The sequence below is a fragment of the Mobula hypostoma genome, chromosome 5, assembly GCF_963921235.1.
Source record: "Mobula hypostoma chromosome 5, sMobHyp1.1, whole genome shotgun sequence".
NCBI classification, from domain to species: Eukaryota; Metazoa; Chordata; class Chondrichthyes; order Myliobatiformes; family Myliobatidae; genus Mobula; species Mobula hypostoma.
In genome coordinates, this window is record NC_086101.1 from 158088408 (window position 1) to 158105375 (window position 16968).

The 16968-nt window shown below is 44.5% G+C and overlaps 1 protein-coding gene across 2 annotated transcripts in view; it reads left to right on the forward strand.

Moving 5' to 3' along the window:
• The window catches only part of rcl1 (RNA terminal phosphate cyclase-like 1), a 50600-nt gene that overhangs the window by 10151 nt on the left and 23481 nt on the right, over nt 1–16968 (forward strand). The window contains exon 1 of one of the 2 annotated variants that reach the window (XM_063049211.1): nt 10878–11047. The exons of the other annotated variant lie outside the window; for it this stretch is intronic. Coding sequence (XP_062905281.1) covers nt 10912–11047 — 136 coding nt within the window. The 5' untranslated portion in view covers nt 10878–10911. Of the gene's footprint in view, nt 1–10877; nt 11048–16968 lie in introns of those variants that run through there. 2 annotated transcript variants of the gene reach the window in all.

Consider the following 16968-nt stretch of genomic DNA (forward strand, 5'->3'; position numbering starts at 1 on the left):
GCTACAGAAAGGGTGGGTAATGTAGCAGGATCCTCTTTTGAGTCAGTATGGGTGGAAGTCAGGAACAGGAAGGGAGCAGTTACTCTATTGGGGGTATTCTATAGGCCCCCTGGTAGCAGCAGAGATACAGAAGAGCAGATTGGGAGGCAGGTTTTGGAAAGGTGCAAAAATAACAGGGTTGTTATCATGGGTGACTTTAACTTCCCTAATATTGATCTGCACCTGATTAGTTCCAAGGGTTTAGATGGGGCAGAGTTTGTTAAGTGTGTCCATGCTGGATTCCTGTCACAGTATGTGAACTAGGGTGAATGCCATACTACATTTAGTACTAAGTAATGAACCGGGTCAGGTCACAGATCTCTGTGGGTGAGCATCTGGGGGACAGTGACCACCGCTCCCTGGCCTTTAGCATTATCATGGAAAAGGATAGAATCAGAGAGGACAGGAAAATTTTTAATTGGGGAAGTGCAAATTATGAGGCTACAAGGCTAGAACTTGCGGATGTGAATTGGGATGATGTTTTTGCAGGGAAATGTACTATGGACATGTGGTCGATGTTTAGAGATCTCTTGCGGGATGCAAGGGATAAATTTGTCCCGGTGAGGAAGATAAAGAATAGTAGGGTGAAGGAATCATGGGTGACAAGTGAGGTGGAAAATCTAGTCAGGTGGAAGAAGGCAGCATACATGAGGTTTAGGAAGCAAGGATCAAATGGGTCTATTGAGGAATATAGGGAAGCAAGAAAGGAATTTAAGAAGGGGCTGAGAAGAGCAAGAAAGGAGCATGAGAAGGCCTTGGCGAGTAGGGTAAAGGAAAACCCCAAGGCATTCTTCAATTATGTGAAGAAAAAAAAGAATGACAGGAGTGAAGATAGGACCAATTAGAGATAAAGGTGGGAAGATGTGCCTGGAAGCTATGGAAGTGAGCGAGGTCCTCAATGAATACTTCTCTTCGGTATTCTCCAGTGAGAGGGAACTTGATGATGGTGAGGACAATATGAGTGAGGTTGATGTTCTGGAGCATGTTGATATTAAGGGAGAGGAGGTGATGGAGTTGTTAAATTACGTTAGGACAGCTAAGTCCCCGGGGCCTGACGGAATATTCCCCAGGCTGCTCCATGAGGTGAGGGAAGAGATTGCTGAGCCTCTGGTTAGGATCCTTATGTCCTCGTTGTCCATGGGAATGGTACCGGAGGATTGGAGGGAGGCGAATGTTGTCCCCTTATTCAAAAAAGTTAGTAGGGATAGTCCGGGTAATTATAGACCAGTGAGCCTTACGTCTGTGGTGGGAAAGCTGTTGGAAAAGATTCTTAGAGATAGGATCTCTGGGCATTTAGAGAATCATGGTCTGATCAGGGACAGTCAACATGGCTTTGTGAAGGGCAGATCGTGTCTAACAAGCCTGAGAGTGTTCTTTGAAAAGGTGACCAGGCATATAGATGAGGGTACTGCAATGGATGTGATCTATATGGATTTTAGTAAGGTATTTGACAAGGTTTCACATGGTAGGCTAGGCTTATTCAGAAAGTCGGAAGGCATGGGATCCGGGGAAGTTTGGCCAGGAGGATTCAGAATTGACTTGCCTGCAGAAGGCAGAGGGTTGTGGTGGAGGGAGTACATTCAGATTGGCGGATTGTGGCTAGCAGTGTCCCACAAGGATCTGTTCTGGGACCTCTACTTTTCGTGATCTTTATTAATGACCTGGATGTGGGGGTAGAAGGGTGGGTTGGCAAGTTTGCAGATGACACAAAATTGGTGGTGTTGTAGATAGTGCAGAGGATTGTTGAAGATTGCAGAGAGACATTGATAGGATGCAGAAGTGGGCTGAGAAGTGGCAGATGGAGTTCAACCCGGAGAAGTGTGAGGTGGTACACTATGGAAGGACAAACTCCAAGGCAGATTACAAAGTAAATGGCAGGATACTTGGTAGTGTGGAGGAGCAGAGGGATCTAGGGGTACATGTCCACAGATCCCTGATAGTTGCCTCAAAGGTGGATAGGGTAGTTATGAAAGCTAACACCACATAAGCTTTCTTAAGTCGAGGGATAGAGTTTAAGAGTCGTGATGTAAAGATGCAGCTCTGTAAAACTCTGGTTAGGCCACAATTGGAGTACTGTGTCCAGTTCTGGTCGCCTCACTATAGGAAGGATGTGGAAGCATTGGAAAGGGTACAGAGGAGATTTATCAGGATGCTGCCTGGTTTAGAGAGTATGCATTATGATCAGAGATTAAGGGAGCTAGGGCTTTACTCTTTGGAGAGACAGAGGATGAGAGGAGACATGATAGAGGTGTACAAGATAATGAGAGGAATAGATCGAGTGGATAGCCAGTGCCTTTTCCCCAGGGTACCACTGCTCAATACAAGAGGACATGGCTTTAAGGTAAGGGGTGGGAAGTTCAAGGGGGATATTAGAGGAAGGTTTTTTTACTCAGAGTGGTTGGTGCGTGGAATGCTCTGTCTGAGTCAGTGGTGGAGGCAGATACACTAGTGAAGTTTAAGAGACTACTAGACAGGTATATGGAGGAATTTAAGGTGGGGGGTTATATGGGAGTCAGGGTTTGAGGGTCGGTACAACATTGTGGGCCGAAGGGCCTGTATTGTGCTCTACTATTCTATGTTCTAAAATATTTCGCCTACTTTAAACAAGTGAGCCTTGGTTCTACATGTGCTCTAGATATTTTCACTAGGAACAATGCTCACTTTGTTATCTGTTAAAGTATGCACTCCCAAAGCAATGCTGGGAGTGTGTACTTTTGGAGAGAAGTAATCTGGGAATAGTGTAATCCCGGAAGTTTAGCTATTAATTGTTACTTAATTGTTAGAATTATTCAGATACATTAAAAAACAATTCTATTTTTTTGTAAACTGGAGACAGTCTGTTTTATAGAGACCTGTAAAAAAGCTAACCTGTTCTATAACCTGATTGTCACTGTACTGAGGTCATAGATCTCTTTACCCTTTTCTCCTCAGAGAAAATAATCAACTTATTAACCAGACTGATCTCAAAATAACAATAGATATTGTAAAAGCACATACACTTCCATTATGTTGTTGGCTGTCGATTAGCATCAATGGCAGATATTTGACTCACGTGACCAGAGCGTTTTGAGTACAGTATTGCATTGAGTTTATGGAGACTGTGGACATTCATAGAACCTCTGGGGTCATTTTTCAGAACAGTTCCTAATTATAGGTGATTCTTTCCAATAAGTTTAGAAGTTGATTCCTTGCATTCATGATATGGTGTCTGCAGTAACAAATTATGAAGTTGCGTCTTGAGCCCACCATGTTCGGGCCCTTGACGTTCCATACTTGGTGAACTTAAATATGCCAAAGAAATTTAAAAAGTAATTAGTTCTTGCAGAATAGTATTAACGATTTGTAATGAAGGACTGAGCTTGTCTTGCTGTGCTTTGCCAATGTTAATGTATTTCAAATAGTGTCACTTAATTAAGAGGCTCAATGTCATTGTCGGCTTGGTGCTGCCTTATAAATCAGGGCAGCAGAAAATCCAGAGTAGAAGTTAGTGACTGTTCTGAGAAATCTTTGGAAATTATGTTTTAAGCACAAGATCTAGAGATTCAGGATGCAAAATCTAAATAGTAATAGTGCTATGCCTGTCTTTTATGGTTTGATAAACTGTATATTTCAGAATCAGGATGAGAGGAGCAATTGCTGAAAAGTTTTTGCACAGTTTGCCGAGGTCAGCTGGTGTGTGTGTGTGTGTGTGTGTGTGTGTGTGTGTGTGTGTGTGTTAGTGTTACTCGGGGTTTTGAAGAATGATACACTCTACCTGATTGTTAGAATGGATCATTGGATCATTCCTTGGTCAGGTGCAGCACGACATTGGGATATGGCCATCATAAACACAAGAGATTCTGTTGATGCTGTAGATCTCGAGTGGTACACACAGGGTTCTGCAGTTGTTCAGCAGGTAAGGCAGTGGCGAAGGAGAGGAATAAAGAGCCAGCATTCAACTGTAATGAAGTGTCCTCACTCGAAACATTGACTGTTTATCTTTTGTATATATGCTGCCTAAACGTCTGTTGTGATGCATCTAGTGTAGTAGTGTCATGTTAATGTTGTGACAGTGCTTGTCGTCATCACTTTCAGCTTCCACCACTGGCTAGCTGTCTTGGGAAAAGGAGAGCTGAATGTGTAAGTCTCTCCCTGCCAGTACATAGCCTGTCCAACGCCAAGCCTCATATAGTACCTCCTCACTGGTGGCACATGGAAACTGAACTCCTTTTGGACTCAGGCTGAACTACAGAGAATGGGGAGGAGCTCCGGCCCCTGCGCACGTAGCACACAGACCCACTGGTGTGTGGACTCGCCCTGGTGCTCATGAACCAGACCCCCAGCTCTGGGTAAATAGCCCCACTGCCTTGTGGGCAGCCTCGGAAGAGACAAAGGCTATGGGAGTGAACCTGGACAGCAAATCTGGAGTGGAGCCCCCAAGGTGGATGGGCGTCTTTGAACATCTTTCCAGCAGCTCCTGCAGCCAAGCTGGTGCCAAACATATTGAACATAGAACATAGAAACTGCAGCACATTACAGGCCCTTCAGCCCATGATGTTGTGCCGACCATGTAACATACTCTAGAAATTGCCTAGAATTTCCCTAGCACATAGCCCTCTATTTTTCTAAGCTCCATGTCCCTACCCAAGAGGCTCTTAAAAGACCCCGTTGCATCTGCTTCCACCACTGACGCCAGCAGTGCATTCCATGTACCCACCACTCTCTGAAAAACTTACCCCTGACATCCTCTTGGTACCTATTACCAAGCATCTTAAAACTATGCCCTCTCGTGCTAGCCATTTCAGCCCTGGGAAAAAGCCTCCAGTCAGTGCCCCTTATCATCTTATACACCTCTATCAGTTCACCTGTCATCCTCCGTCACTCCAAGAAGAAAAGGCCAAGTTCACTCAACCTATTCTCATAAGGTATGCTCTCCAATCCAAGCAACTTCATTGTAAATCTCCTCTGCACTCTCTATAGTATCCGCATCCTTCCTGTAGTGAGGTGACCAGAACTGAACACAGTACTCCAAAGTGGAGTCTGACCAAGGTCTAATATACCTGTAACATTACCTCATGGCTCTTGAACTCAATCCCACAGTTGATGTATTACTTCAAATGATTTCCTTTGGACTACACGGGTGAGGCTGAGAGGGGGATCTTGACGACTGGGCATCTCAGGATCTCAAAACCTTCCACCCAGGCTTTTGATGATCATTATCATCACCCATTGTCCTCTGAGACAGACGAATGACAACAAACCACATGCTGCCTGACCTGCAGAGTTCCTGCAGCATTTTGTATGCACTAAACAAATATCACACTTTTTAATGTATTCTTTAAGCATCACTATAATTTTAGGCCAATGAAGGCAGTGACAATCTTCAATTGCACAAATATTTAAATACCAGTTTCTTCCAGATCATAACACTTTCACCAAATTCCAGGACATTTTCTCACCTTTGCAAGCCTTGTTTCCTCTAGATATTTTCCTTCTGGATCTTCCAGCATCAGAGTCCCCAACCTCACATCTCCACACGTGGACCCAGTGCTTCAACTGAGCATTTGTCCCACAGACATATCTTTATTGTTCGATATTACTCTCTCCTCCCTTGTTCAAATTCTTCTATCTTCCAGCTGTCATATCCACTATTGTGACAGTTTTTTAGTTTCCTGATTCTTATGTGTTCATTTTCAGCATGGATATCCCTTTAAACCTACATTCCACACTAGGGTCATCTGATGGGCCCTCGTTTTGTTGAACAGAGGCCCATCAAGTACTCCTCCGCCTCTATCCTTTGCCTAACTGAATTCATTCTCATATAAAACATCTTTTTTCAGTCTTCACCCCCTTTGTCCAAATGAATGATGTATTTCTTTCTAACCTTATCAACTCTGGAGAACTCCCATCTACTACAGCAAAATCACAGTTCCCTTTTCCTGCACTGCTTGTTTCCACATTCTACTCAAGACCTGCAAAACTGACTGTCCGCAGACCCATTGGCTCCGCCTGCTCCTGCCCCACTGAACTCATGTCCACATACCTGTTGACTCCATCCTATCCCCCTTGGTTTAGTCCCTTCCCACCTACATCCATGATACTTCACATGCTCTTGATCTCTTCAACAACTTGCAATTTCCTGGCCCTGAACACCTCATTTTCACCATCAATATCTAGTCCCAATACACTTATCCCTGACACACATGAAGATGACCTTAAGTTCTTTCTCGACAAAACATATGACCAGTTCCACTCCACCACTACTCTCCTCCATCTGGTAGAGCTGGTCCTCACTTTCAAAGTCCTGCCAAAGGGTTTTAGCCCGAAACGTCAACTGTACTTTTTTCCCCAGGATGCGGCATGCCTGGCCTGCTGAGTTCCTCCAGCATTTTGTGTGTTTCTCACTTTCAAGTATTTCTCTTTGAGCTCCTCCCATTTTCCCCAACTTGGGGGTAGCCATGAGCACCTACATGAGCCCACGCTATGTATACTTTTTCATTGGTTATATAGAACAGTTCATGTTCCAAGCTTTCCCTAGTAATGCTCCCCAACTCTTTCTGCACTACATTGACGATGACATAGATGCAGCTTTATGCACCCATGCTGAGCTCGTCAATTTAATCAACTTTGTCTCTAACTTCCGCCCTGCCCTTAAACTCAGTTGGTCCTTTTCTGACACCTTCCTCCCTTTTCCCGATCTGTCTCCAGCACTGGAAACAAGCTGTCTACCGGCATCTTTTATAAACCTACTGAATCCCAAGCTCTCTTGACAACACACACACACACAAAATGCTGGAGGAACTCAGCATGCCAGGCTATCTTGACTATACCTCTTCCTACCCTGTCTCCTGTAAAAAGCTATTCCCTTTTCTCAGTTCCCAGGATGAGGTCTTTCTTTCCAGGACATATTCCCTTATCCTCCTTCTGTCACACTAGGGTGCTGGGAATGGACCCACATGTGAGAAACAGACACTGAAGTACAAGGAACAGGACTTGACTAGAGTAGAGATGTGACAGGATACAGGCAAGGAGCAGGGACAAGAATGCAGATTTGGGCTAGTGAAAGCAGGAGCATGACTAGAAACCATGGACTAGGAGACAAGGCTTCGACTCCGAGCCCGAGACTGGACAAGGACCCAGAACCTGGGTCTTCCCTCGGGCTTGGACCCCAGAACTGGGCAAGGACATGACATGGCTTCGGGACAGGACATGGCTGGGGTCTAGAGGCTTGAGCTTGGAGACAGGCTGGGGTCTTTGCTCTTGAGGCTTGAGGGCCTTGGGTCTTGAGCTTGGCTGCAGGCTGGGGACTTCAGGCTTGGGTTCCTGGAACTTGGCCTGGGATCTTCGAGGCTTAGGTTCCTAGAGCTACTCCTGGGCAGGACGCAGAGGCTAGGACAGGGAGGGATGGACCCAGCCGCAGGGTAACGGCAAATGGCCTGCTTATCTGACAGAGGCAAGGGACAGGGAGGGACGGAACCAGCTGCAGTGTAACAGCAATCGGCCCAGCTTACCCGACAGAGGCAAGAGACAGGGAGGGACAGAACCAACCGCAGGGTAATGGCAATCAGCCTGGCTTACCTAACAGAGGCAAGGACAGGAAAGGAGTTCAGTCCAGGGTGGCTGAGCTTCAGGGCAGCCAGCAACCTTGGCTGGCTACAGAAACACCCAAATCCATACCACAGTGACTGCTCCAAAGAGTAGCAACAAGGCTCCATGAAGCAGTGGTCCTCCAACTAGGCCTAGAGATCACAAATGGTTTCACTTGCCTTCCATCAGCAGGTTGCTCCAAGGGGGACTGACCAGACAAACCAGCAACATACACTCAACCCCAAGGCTACTTTAATTCCAAGCCCCAAGATGGGAATCAGGTGCCTATGATTAACTCAACCAAATGAGGGACAGCTGGAAGACCCGGAGTCCTGAGTCCATTGACCGGACCGTGAACCAGAATGCGGACTTCACGGACCGGACCATGACACCTTCTTGAAAGAATGGGGTTTCCATTCCTACACCATTAATGCTGCCCTCACCCACATCTCCTCCATCTCATGGACATGTGCAGTCACCCTATTTTTCCACCCCTTAACGGGGATAGAGTTCCTCTTTCCTCACCTACCATTCCATGAGTCTCCACATCCAACACATCATTCACCACACCATCCACAATCCTAAATGGGATCCTATCACCAAGCACATCGTTTCCTACCTCCACTCTCCACTTTTTGCAGGGATCGCTCACTGATTCCCTTGTCCATTCATCCCTCCCCACTAATCTCCCCCTGGCACATATCCCTACAGGTGACAGAATTGCTGCACTTGCCCATTCACCTTGTCCTTCACCTCCATTCGGGGCCCCAAACAGTCCTTTGAGGTGAGGCAACACGTCACCTGCAAATCTGTTGGGTTCATCTATTGTATCTGGTATTCCCAATGTGGCCTCCTCTATAATAGTGAGAGCCGACATAAATTGTGGGGGGGGAGGGACACTTTGTCAAGCACCTCTGCTCCATCCACCAAAAGTGGAATTTCACATTTTAATTCCCATCCCCATTCTCCTTCCAACATGTTGGTCCACCGGCCTCTGTCTAGATAGACTCTGTCCTGATAACATGAATAGATTACTCCTTTCCGTAAAGTTTCCCCTCCCCCTTCCCTCTTTTTCCATTCCCCACTCTGGCCTCCTACTTCCTCCCCTCTCCTGCCTGTCACCTCCCCCCCAATGCCTCTCCTTCTTCCCTTCCTCCCATGGTTCACTCTCCTCTTCTATTAGATTCCTTCTTCTCCAGTCCTTTACCTTTCCCACCCACCTGGCTTCACCTTTTGTCTATCTAGCTAGTCCTCCTTCCCTTCCCCCCACCTTTTTATTCTGGCGTCTTCCATCTTCCTTCCCAGTCCTGAAGAAGTGTCTTGACCCAAAAACATTGACTGTTTCTTCATTTCTATTGGTGCTGCCTGATCTGCTGAGTTCCTCCAGCATTTCGTGTGCTGCTCTGGATTTCCATCATCTGCAGAATCTCTTGTGTTTGAGATGTAAGTACGTTCCTGTGCGGGCCTGTCTCATTGTATGATATGTGGAATAGCTTTGTCTCAGTCCCCCTCAGGCACCTTCCCTGAGCATATTCTCTGGCATGTTATTAACTTCCATTGCTGTTGTTTCTGCTATAGAAGGTTTTTTTTTCTCATTTCTACAATTCTACACTACTTTGAGGTTTAATATCACCGGCATATGTAGTGGAACAACAAATTTCATGACATACGCCAGTGATATTAAACTTGATTTTGATTCTGACTCTTTTACTAAATCACTCATGGAGATCCTCCCTTTATTGACTACACTAACAGTAGCTCAGTGGATGGAATAATGACCAATATCTATTACAGACATAGCTATCTTAGCTACAGCTTCACACAAAGTGCTGAAGGAACTCAACAAGTCAGGCAGCATCTATGGAGGAGGATAAACAGTCTACAATTCAGGCTGAGACCCTTCATCAGGACAAACAAATTCTTGATGAAATGTCTCGCCCCAAAACGTCAACTGTTTATTCCCCTCCATAGATGCTGCCTGACTTGCTGTGTTCATCCAGAACTCTGTGTGTTGCTCAAGATATCCAGCATCTGCAGAATCTCTTGTGTTTTTCTTAACTCCATCTTCTCAGACACTGCATTCTGTAAGAACTCCATTCCAATTTCTCTGGGTACGTTCTGAAACTTCGCCTTTTCTGATAAGGTCAATTTCCACACAGTGCTTTCTGATGTCTTCTTTGCCTTAACTGCGGCCAAGGGTCTCGGATAGAGTCCTCTTTTTGGACAGTGTTTCAGACCAGGGGCCATGGTTATGTGGTTAGAGATCAGGTTTACAGTCCGGTAGCCAGGATCCACTTCCAATAGCTGAGGTTTCATGGAGATATAAGATGCTGGAGGAACTCAGTGGGTCAAGTGGTATCTGTGGGGGAAATGGACGGTTGATGTTTTGGGTCAAAACCCTTCATCTGAACAAGTGTCCCTCCTGTGCTGAAGGTTCAGTTAAGACGGGTGGAGTTTCTGTCCTCTGGGTTGGGTTTCTGTACCATGATTGTGATTTGAGTCAGATGGGTAGTGTTCCTTCTTCTTCTTTTGTGCTAATGGCCGCTCACATCTTTCAGGAGGATGCATTACAGTCACCTACTGTATTGGAGTATAACAGGAATCATGACTGGGATCCGAAACCTGTTTTAATTAAAAAGTTCACCAGGGCCCTACATGACTTAACCATCCCTGCCTCAGGTGCCAGAATATCCTGCAAACTAGGCACCCCAGATCTACCCAATAATTGCCTAAACAGCTTCCTATGTTCCATCTGTGGCACTCCATGATGACATGTTCTGTTGTCTCTGGGACCTTTCAAAAATCACACCACCAGCTCCCATGCTTTCCAACACCTCCAGTTTAAATTCCATGCGGAATATTTTGGAGGATCAAGAACCAAGAACAGGTGTCAAAGTGCAGTGCAAACCTCAATCTCGTCAACCACTCATCTTTCCTTCTATTCCTTCTCAAAAGGCGCCTCCCCTGAACCGATAATACCACCTCCCTGTCCTACTCCTATCCCACATTTTCCAATCCCAGATAGTCTAATACAAGATTTGGCTTCATACTTTCCTATATTGGCTATAATCTCTACCTCCGATTTAGTAAGTGCCTGCTTTGCCACATCGCCTGCCCTTTCATTACCCAATACACCTGCATGCCCAGGTACTCAACAAAACTGGGCGGTGTTCCAAACCAGTGGGCGTGATCTAATTTAGATGGGCGGCGCTCCCGACCAATTGGAGTGATCTGAGTCAGAAAGAGCGGAGTTACAGCCCGGTAGGCGGGGTTTGATCCGGATGCACCACGTGCGCGGCCTGCAAGATGGCGGGCAGCAGCCGGACGCTGCGCTCGGAGGGAGCCCGCTTCTTGAGGATGCGACTCACACTTGCCACCCTGAGTGGCCGCTCGGTGCGCATCGCCGCAATCCGGAGCCAAGAGATGGAACCTGGCCTGCGTGGTGAGTGTGTGCGGCGCGGCCAGGGAGCGCGGTGGGTGAGCGGCCGGGCAGCTGTGAGGGATCGCGGTGCGTCAGCCTCCGCACCGTGTTGTTCACCAAGCTGTGCTCGGTGAAGCCGCCGCGTGTTGTGACCTCCGGCTGTCCGGGGTTACTGTGGTTCGGTAGTGAGGAGATGGTCCATTTGTTTCTCTTTCTCTCCCACCCCCCCGTATTGTTTGTGAGGTGGGGTAACCAATGATCAGGCAATGATTATTGATGGACTAGGTGTGAATGTAAGAGGTGAAATTAATATACTTGCAGCTGGTGTGACATTTGTGGATGGTTCATATAGAATTTGGTAAAACAATGTAAGTATATGTACGATCTAATAAAACTTTAGTAAGGCCACAGCTGGAAAATTGTGTTCAATTCTGATCAACGCACTAGAAAAAGGATGTGATTGCACTGAAGAAGGTGCAGAGGATGTTGTCTGAATTGGAATACCTCAGCTATGAAGAAGAGACCTGGTTTGTTTTTTTTCTTGGAATTTCAGGACCTGATAAAAATACAAATTACAGTATGCAACATAGGTAGGATAGACAGGTGTAAACGTTTCCCCAAAAGCAGATGTGCTTATAATCAAAGTAATAGGTTTAAGCTGACAAGTAAGCAGGTAAGAGGGAATATGACGAATGGTTTATTCACCAGAGGGTGATTGGACTGTACTGTGTGAGAGGGTGATGGAGGTAGGTACTCTCACAATATTTAAGTATTTGTGTATCAGTTGTATCAACTTGTAACAGTTAATGGGGGCCATTTAGTTCATTGTCAGCTCCTTAAATTACAGTTTGAGTATTTGCTCTCTTTAGCCTAGGGAAAAAAATCAGTTTCAATTATTTATTTGGTCTCCTTTACTAGACCTTTCCAGATTGTAACAGTCTACTGTATCAAAGACAATCTTATAGCCAATTAATAAATCAGTATTCTCTGTTTTGCTGTCACTGTAAACACTTTAAGTGCACAAGTTCATGTGTGGGTTCACTACCTATTGGTAAAGAAATATTTTTCCAGTTCAGGCCTAGGGCCTCTGCCCCTTCCCTCTTCAGTCCTGACGAAGGGTTCCCAAAACGTTGACTGATCGTTTCCAAGGATGCTGCCCGACCTGCTGAGTTCCTCCAGCGTGTTGTGAGTGTTGCTTTGACCCCAGAGTATTTTGTGCTTACAATTAGCTGGGCCTTTATTTTGTGATTACAGCTGCTTGTTTTAGACACCTCAGTAAAGGGAAACAAGTTTGAGCTTATTGTCGTACAGCTATACACATGTATACAGCTAAATGAAGCATTATTCCTCTGGGGCCAAGATGCAAAACACAGTACATGTATTCATACACAGCACATATAGTTACGTTCCAGCACATAGAGTCTAAAATAACATTAACATGTCCCTGAGTAGCATGGTGTGCAGAGATACCGAAACAATTACTTGCCAGTATTTCTACTGTGAGTATAGGCAGAGACTGAAGACTTCAGCACCGGACCAGGGAGGCACAGGTCTGTTTTGAATTGGTGGACTAGACTGTGTTCAGGGAGTCATCTTCGAGCCTGGATGAATATGCCACAGTTGTCACAAACTTCATTACAACCTGTATGGATGAGTGTGTGCCTACAAAAACTTGCTTTGCATACTCAAACCAAAAGCTGTGAATGAACCAGGAGGTTCTTAGTCAACAGACTAGATAGAAACATAGAAACATAGAAAATAGGTGCAGGAGTAGGCCATTCGGCCCTTCGATCCTGCACCGCCATTTATTATGATCATGGCTGATCATCCAACTCAGAACCCCGCCCCAGCCTTCCCTCCATACCCCCTGACCCCTGTAGCCACAAGGGCCATATCTAACTCCCTCTTAAACATAGCCAATGAACTGGCCTCAACAGTTTGCTGTGGCAGAGAATTCCACAGATTCACCACTCTCTGTGTGAAGAAGTTTTTCCTAATCTCGGTCCTAAAAGGCTTCCCCTCTATCCTCAAACTGTGACCCCTCGTTCTGGACTTCCCCAACATCGGGAACAATCTTCCTGCATCTAGCCTGTCCAATCCCTTTAGGATCTTGTACGTTTCAATCAGATCCCCCCTCAATCTTCTAAATTTCAACGAGTACAAGCCCAGTTCATCCAGTCTTTCTTCATATGAAAGACCTGCCATCCCAGGAATCAATCTGGTGAACCTTCTTTGTACTCCCTCTATGGCAAAGATGTCTTTCCTCAGATTAGGGGACCAAAACTGCACACAATACTCCAGTTGTGGTCTCACCAAGGCCTTGTACAACTGCAGTAGTACCTCCCTGCTCCTGTACTCGAATCCTCTCGCTATAAATGCCAGCATACCATTCGCCTTTTTCACCGCATCTGTGGCATTTAAGTCTGGTGATGTAGCTCTATATAAGAAAACCAGGTATGACTTGTAGAGGGCTATTTCAAGAGCCAAGAAACAATTCCAGGAGAAGTTAGAGGCATGTCAACTCTGGCAGACTATTTCTTCCTACAGATACTTCCTACTTCCAATATCATGAATGGCAGCAATGCTTCACTACCAGAGGAGCTCAACATCTTTTGTGCTTGCTTTGAAAGGGAAAATAAAACCACAGCTATGAGGATCCCTGCAGCATCTGATGACCATGTAATCTCTGTCTCGGAGGCTAACGTCAGGCTGTCTTTCAAGAGGGTGAACCCATGCAAGGTGGTAGTGCCTAATGGAGTACCTGGTAAGGCACTAAAAACTTGTGCCAACCAGCTGGTGGGGATATTCTTCATAGAGAGTTTAGAAGTGGAGAGACTGAAATTTCAAGTTCCTGCGTTTCAATATCTGAGGACCTAACCTGGTCGCCACATATTGATCCAGCTTGTAAAGAAGGCAAGGCGGTGGCTATATTTCATTAGAAGCTTGAGAACATTTGGTTTGTCAACTAAAACACTCAAAAACTTCTACAAATGCACTGTGGAGAGTATTCTGACTGGCTGCATCACCATCTGGTATGGGGGCAGGGCTTCTGCATAAAGTCAAAATTATTTGCAGAAACTTGTAAAATTAGTCAACTCCATCATGGGTACTTACTTGCCTCTGTAGTATCCAAGACGTCTTCAAGGAGCGATGCCTAAGGAAGGTGGCGTCTATCATTAAGGATCCCCACCACCCAGCTCATGCCCTCTTCACACTGTTACCATTGGGAAGGAGGTACAGAAGTCTGAATGCACACATGCTGATTCAGATATAGTTTCTTTCCCTCTGCCATCCGATTTCTAAATGGACATTGAACCCATGAATGCTACCTCACTACTTTTTTATTTCTGTTTTAGTGCTACTAATTTAACTTAACTATTGAACATATTTATCATGTATTCCATTATACTGCTGCTGTAAAGTTAACAAATTTCACGATATATGTTGGTAATATTAAATCTGATTTTTATTATATACCTCGATAAGACTTGTCAGAAGCTTTTGTGTTCCAGTTAAATCACCTCACATTCTTCAAAACTCTAGGGAGTGGAAGCTAAGTCTGTTTAATCTTCCCTTGTAGGACAGTTGTTATATACTAGCCATGATCTAATAAACTTTTGTTGCAGTTCCCATATGACATGCAATAATGAGGTGGCCTACAGGGAAGAAGTCATCTCTCTGACACAGTGGTGTCAAGAAATCAACCACTCCCTCAATGTCGCAAAAACAAAGGAGCTGGTTGTGGATTGCAGGAGGAATGGAGACAGCCTAATCCCTATTGATATCAATGGATCTGAGGTTGAGAGGGTAAACAGCTTCAAGTTCCTCAGCATCCACTGGTGGTCTGTACACACCAGCTGTATGGTGAAAAAGGTACAACAGCACCTCTTTCACCCCAGATGTTTGAGGAAGTTTGGCATGGGCTCCCAGATCCCAAGAACTTTCTACAAGGATACAGTTGAGAGCATTCTGACTAGCTGCATCACTCCCTGGTATGGGAACTGTATTTCCCTTAATCACAAGATTCTGCAGAGAGTGGTGCGGACAGCCCAGTGTATCTGTAACTGTGAACTTCCCATGATTGAGGACATTTACAAAGACAGGTGTGAAAAAAGGGCCTGAAGGATCATTGGGGACCTGAGTCACCCCTACCACAATCTATTCCAGCTGCTACCATCCGGAAAACGGTACCGCAGCATAAAAGTCAGGACCATCAGGCTCTGGGACAGCTTCTTCCAGCAGGCGATCAGACTGATTGACTCATGCTAATATGAATGTATTTGTATGTTACATTGACCGTTCTATTTCTTATAAATTACTATGATTGCACATTTAGACGGAGACAATGTAAAGATTTTTACTCACGTATGTGAAGAATGTAAGAAATAAAGTCAATTCAATTCAATCCTTCCTTGAGATGGGGAAATATACCAGTACACAGTATTTCAGCTATGGCCCCACTATGGTCCTATTTAATTTCAGCATGATGGCTTTGCTCATTTGCTCAAGATTTTATAATAAAGCCCAAAATAACATTTGCTTTCCTGTCCGTACATTAATTTCAGGTTTTTCAGAGGCTGCTATATCTCTGCAATTATGTTCCTCAGAGTTTTATAATGACACTTCATAATTTGAGATTCTATGAAAGAGCTTTTTTTGTTGTCCTGAGAACAACTGATCTTTTTATTGTGCTGTTTGTAAGTGTGTTTCCAGAGATCTGTGCTTAAATTCTAGAAATGAATTCACTGCTTCCCTGATGTCAAGTTTATTGTCGTAGGCATGCTTACACATGGTATAAATGCCATGAAACTAGTTTTTATTAACAGCTGCAGCACAGCACATTACAAACGTAATTAACATAGATTTTAAAAAACATAAATTATAAATAAAAATGAGCAGTGCAAGATGAGACCTACACGTCGAACTTCACTAATTGCTACCTGTAATCCGGTTCCTTCGATAATCCGGCACTGATTATGCTTAATGTGATCCTTCTGTAATTCGGCGTTTTCACTAATCCGGCACTCCTCAGGTCCCAATGGTGCTGGATTAGTGAAGGTCGACCTTTATGATATAAATGGAAACCCAGCTAGTTGCATATCTCAAAGTGTAGCAGTTCTGGTAGAGGGGGAAAAACACATTCTAGTAGTATTGTATGCATTTTCAGGCAGTGATGTATTTTTGAAGTGCAGCCAGTGTTTATAAGGAAGCCACTGACAAATCTCGTGATAGTTGATGTCTCAGCAGTGGCTTCGTGGTAGAGCTCTTATCAGCTTCTAAGGGTTCTGAATTTATAGTTTTCCAGAGATGGACATGCAATCCATGTTGATTCTTTGGTATAGTAAGTACCATGAGGGTGCCATCTTTTGGATGAGTTGTTAAACCAACAGCCCTCTGCTCCATAGGATGCCATTGCACTACATCATAAAAAGATAGCAGTGGGCTTCTCTCAGCTGTGTTTATCGATTAACTAACATTGTCATCTGTTTGTTGATTGCTATGTATGGAATTGGGTAAAGTTTTTCTTTAAAGGATAACTGCTCTGTCAATTGGATAAAATGGTTAATATATTGCACCACAGGAATAATATGTCCATAGCATATTTGATATCTATTGATCTTGGTCATTACCTAAGTTGTTTTATGAAGTCTTTCATGATTCAGAGATGCTTCTAAATTTCCAATGCATGCAATGCAATCTGATATTAAAATGTCCTTCAGGATTGGGAGCTTCCTGCTGCTGATATTTTGTACAATGTTTCCAGAATGGATTTGATTTGCAGACCTTTTTATGTAAGGAAATCATTGGTATTGCACAATACAAAATTGAAATCCAGTAAGTTAACTTTTATTTTCAGCCCACAGCGTATTTTTACCAAAATAAAAACACAGATGTCACTTGAATTTAAAATAGTAATTTTTGAAATGACTTGTTGAGAACCT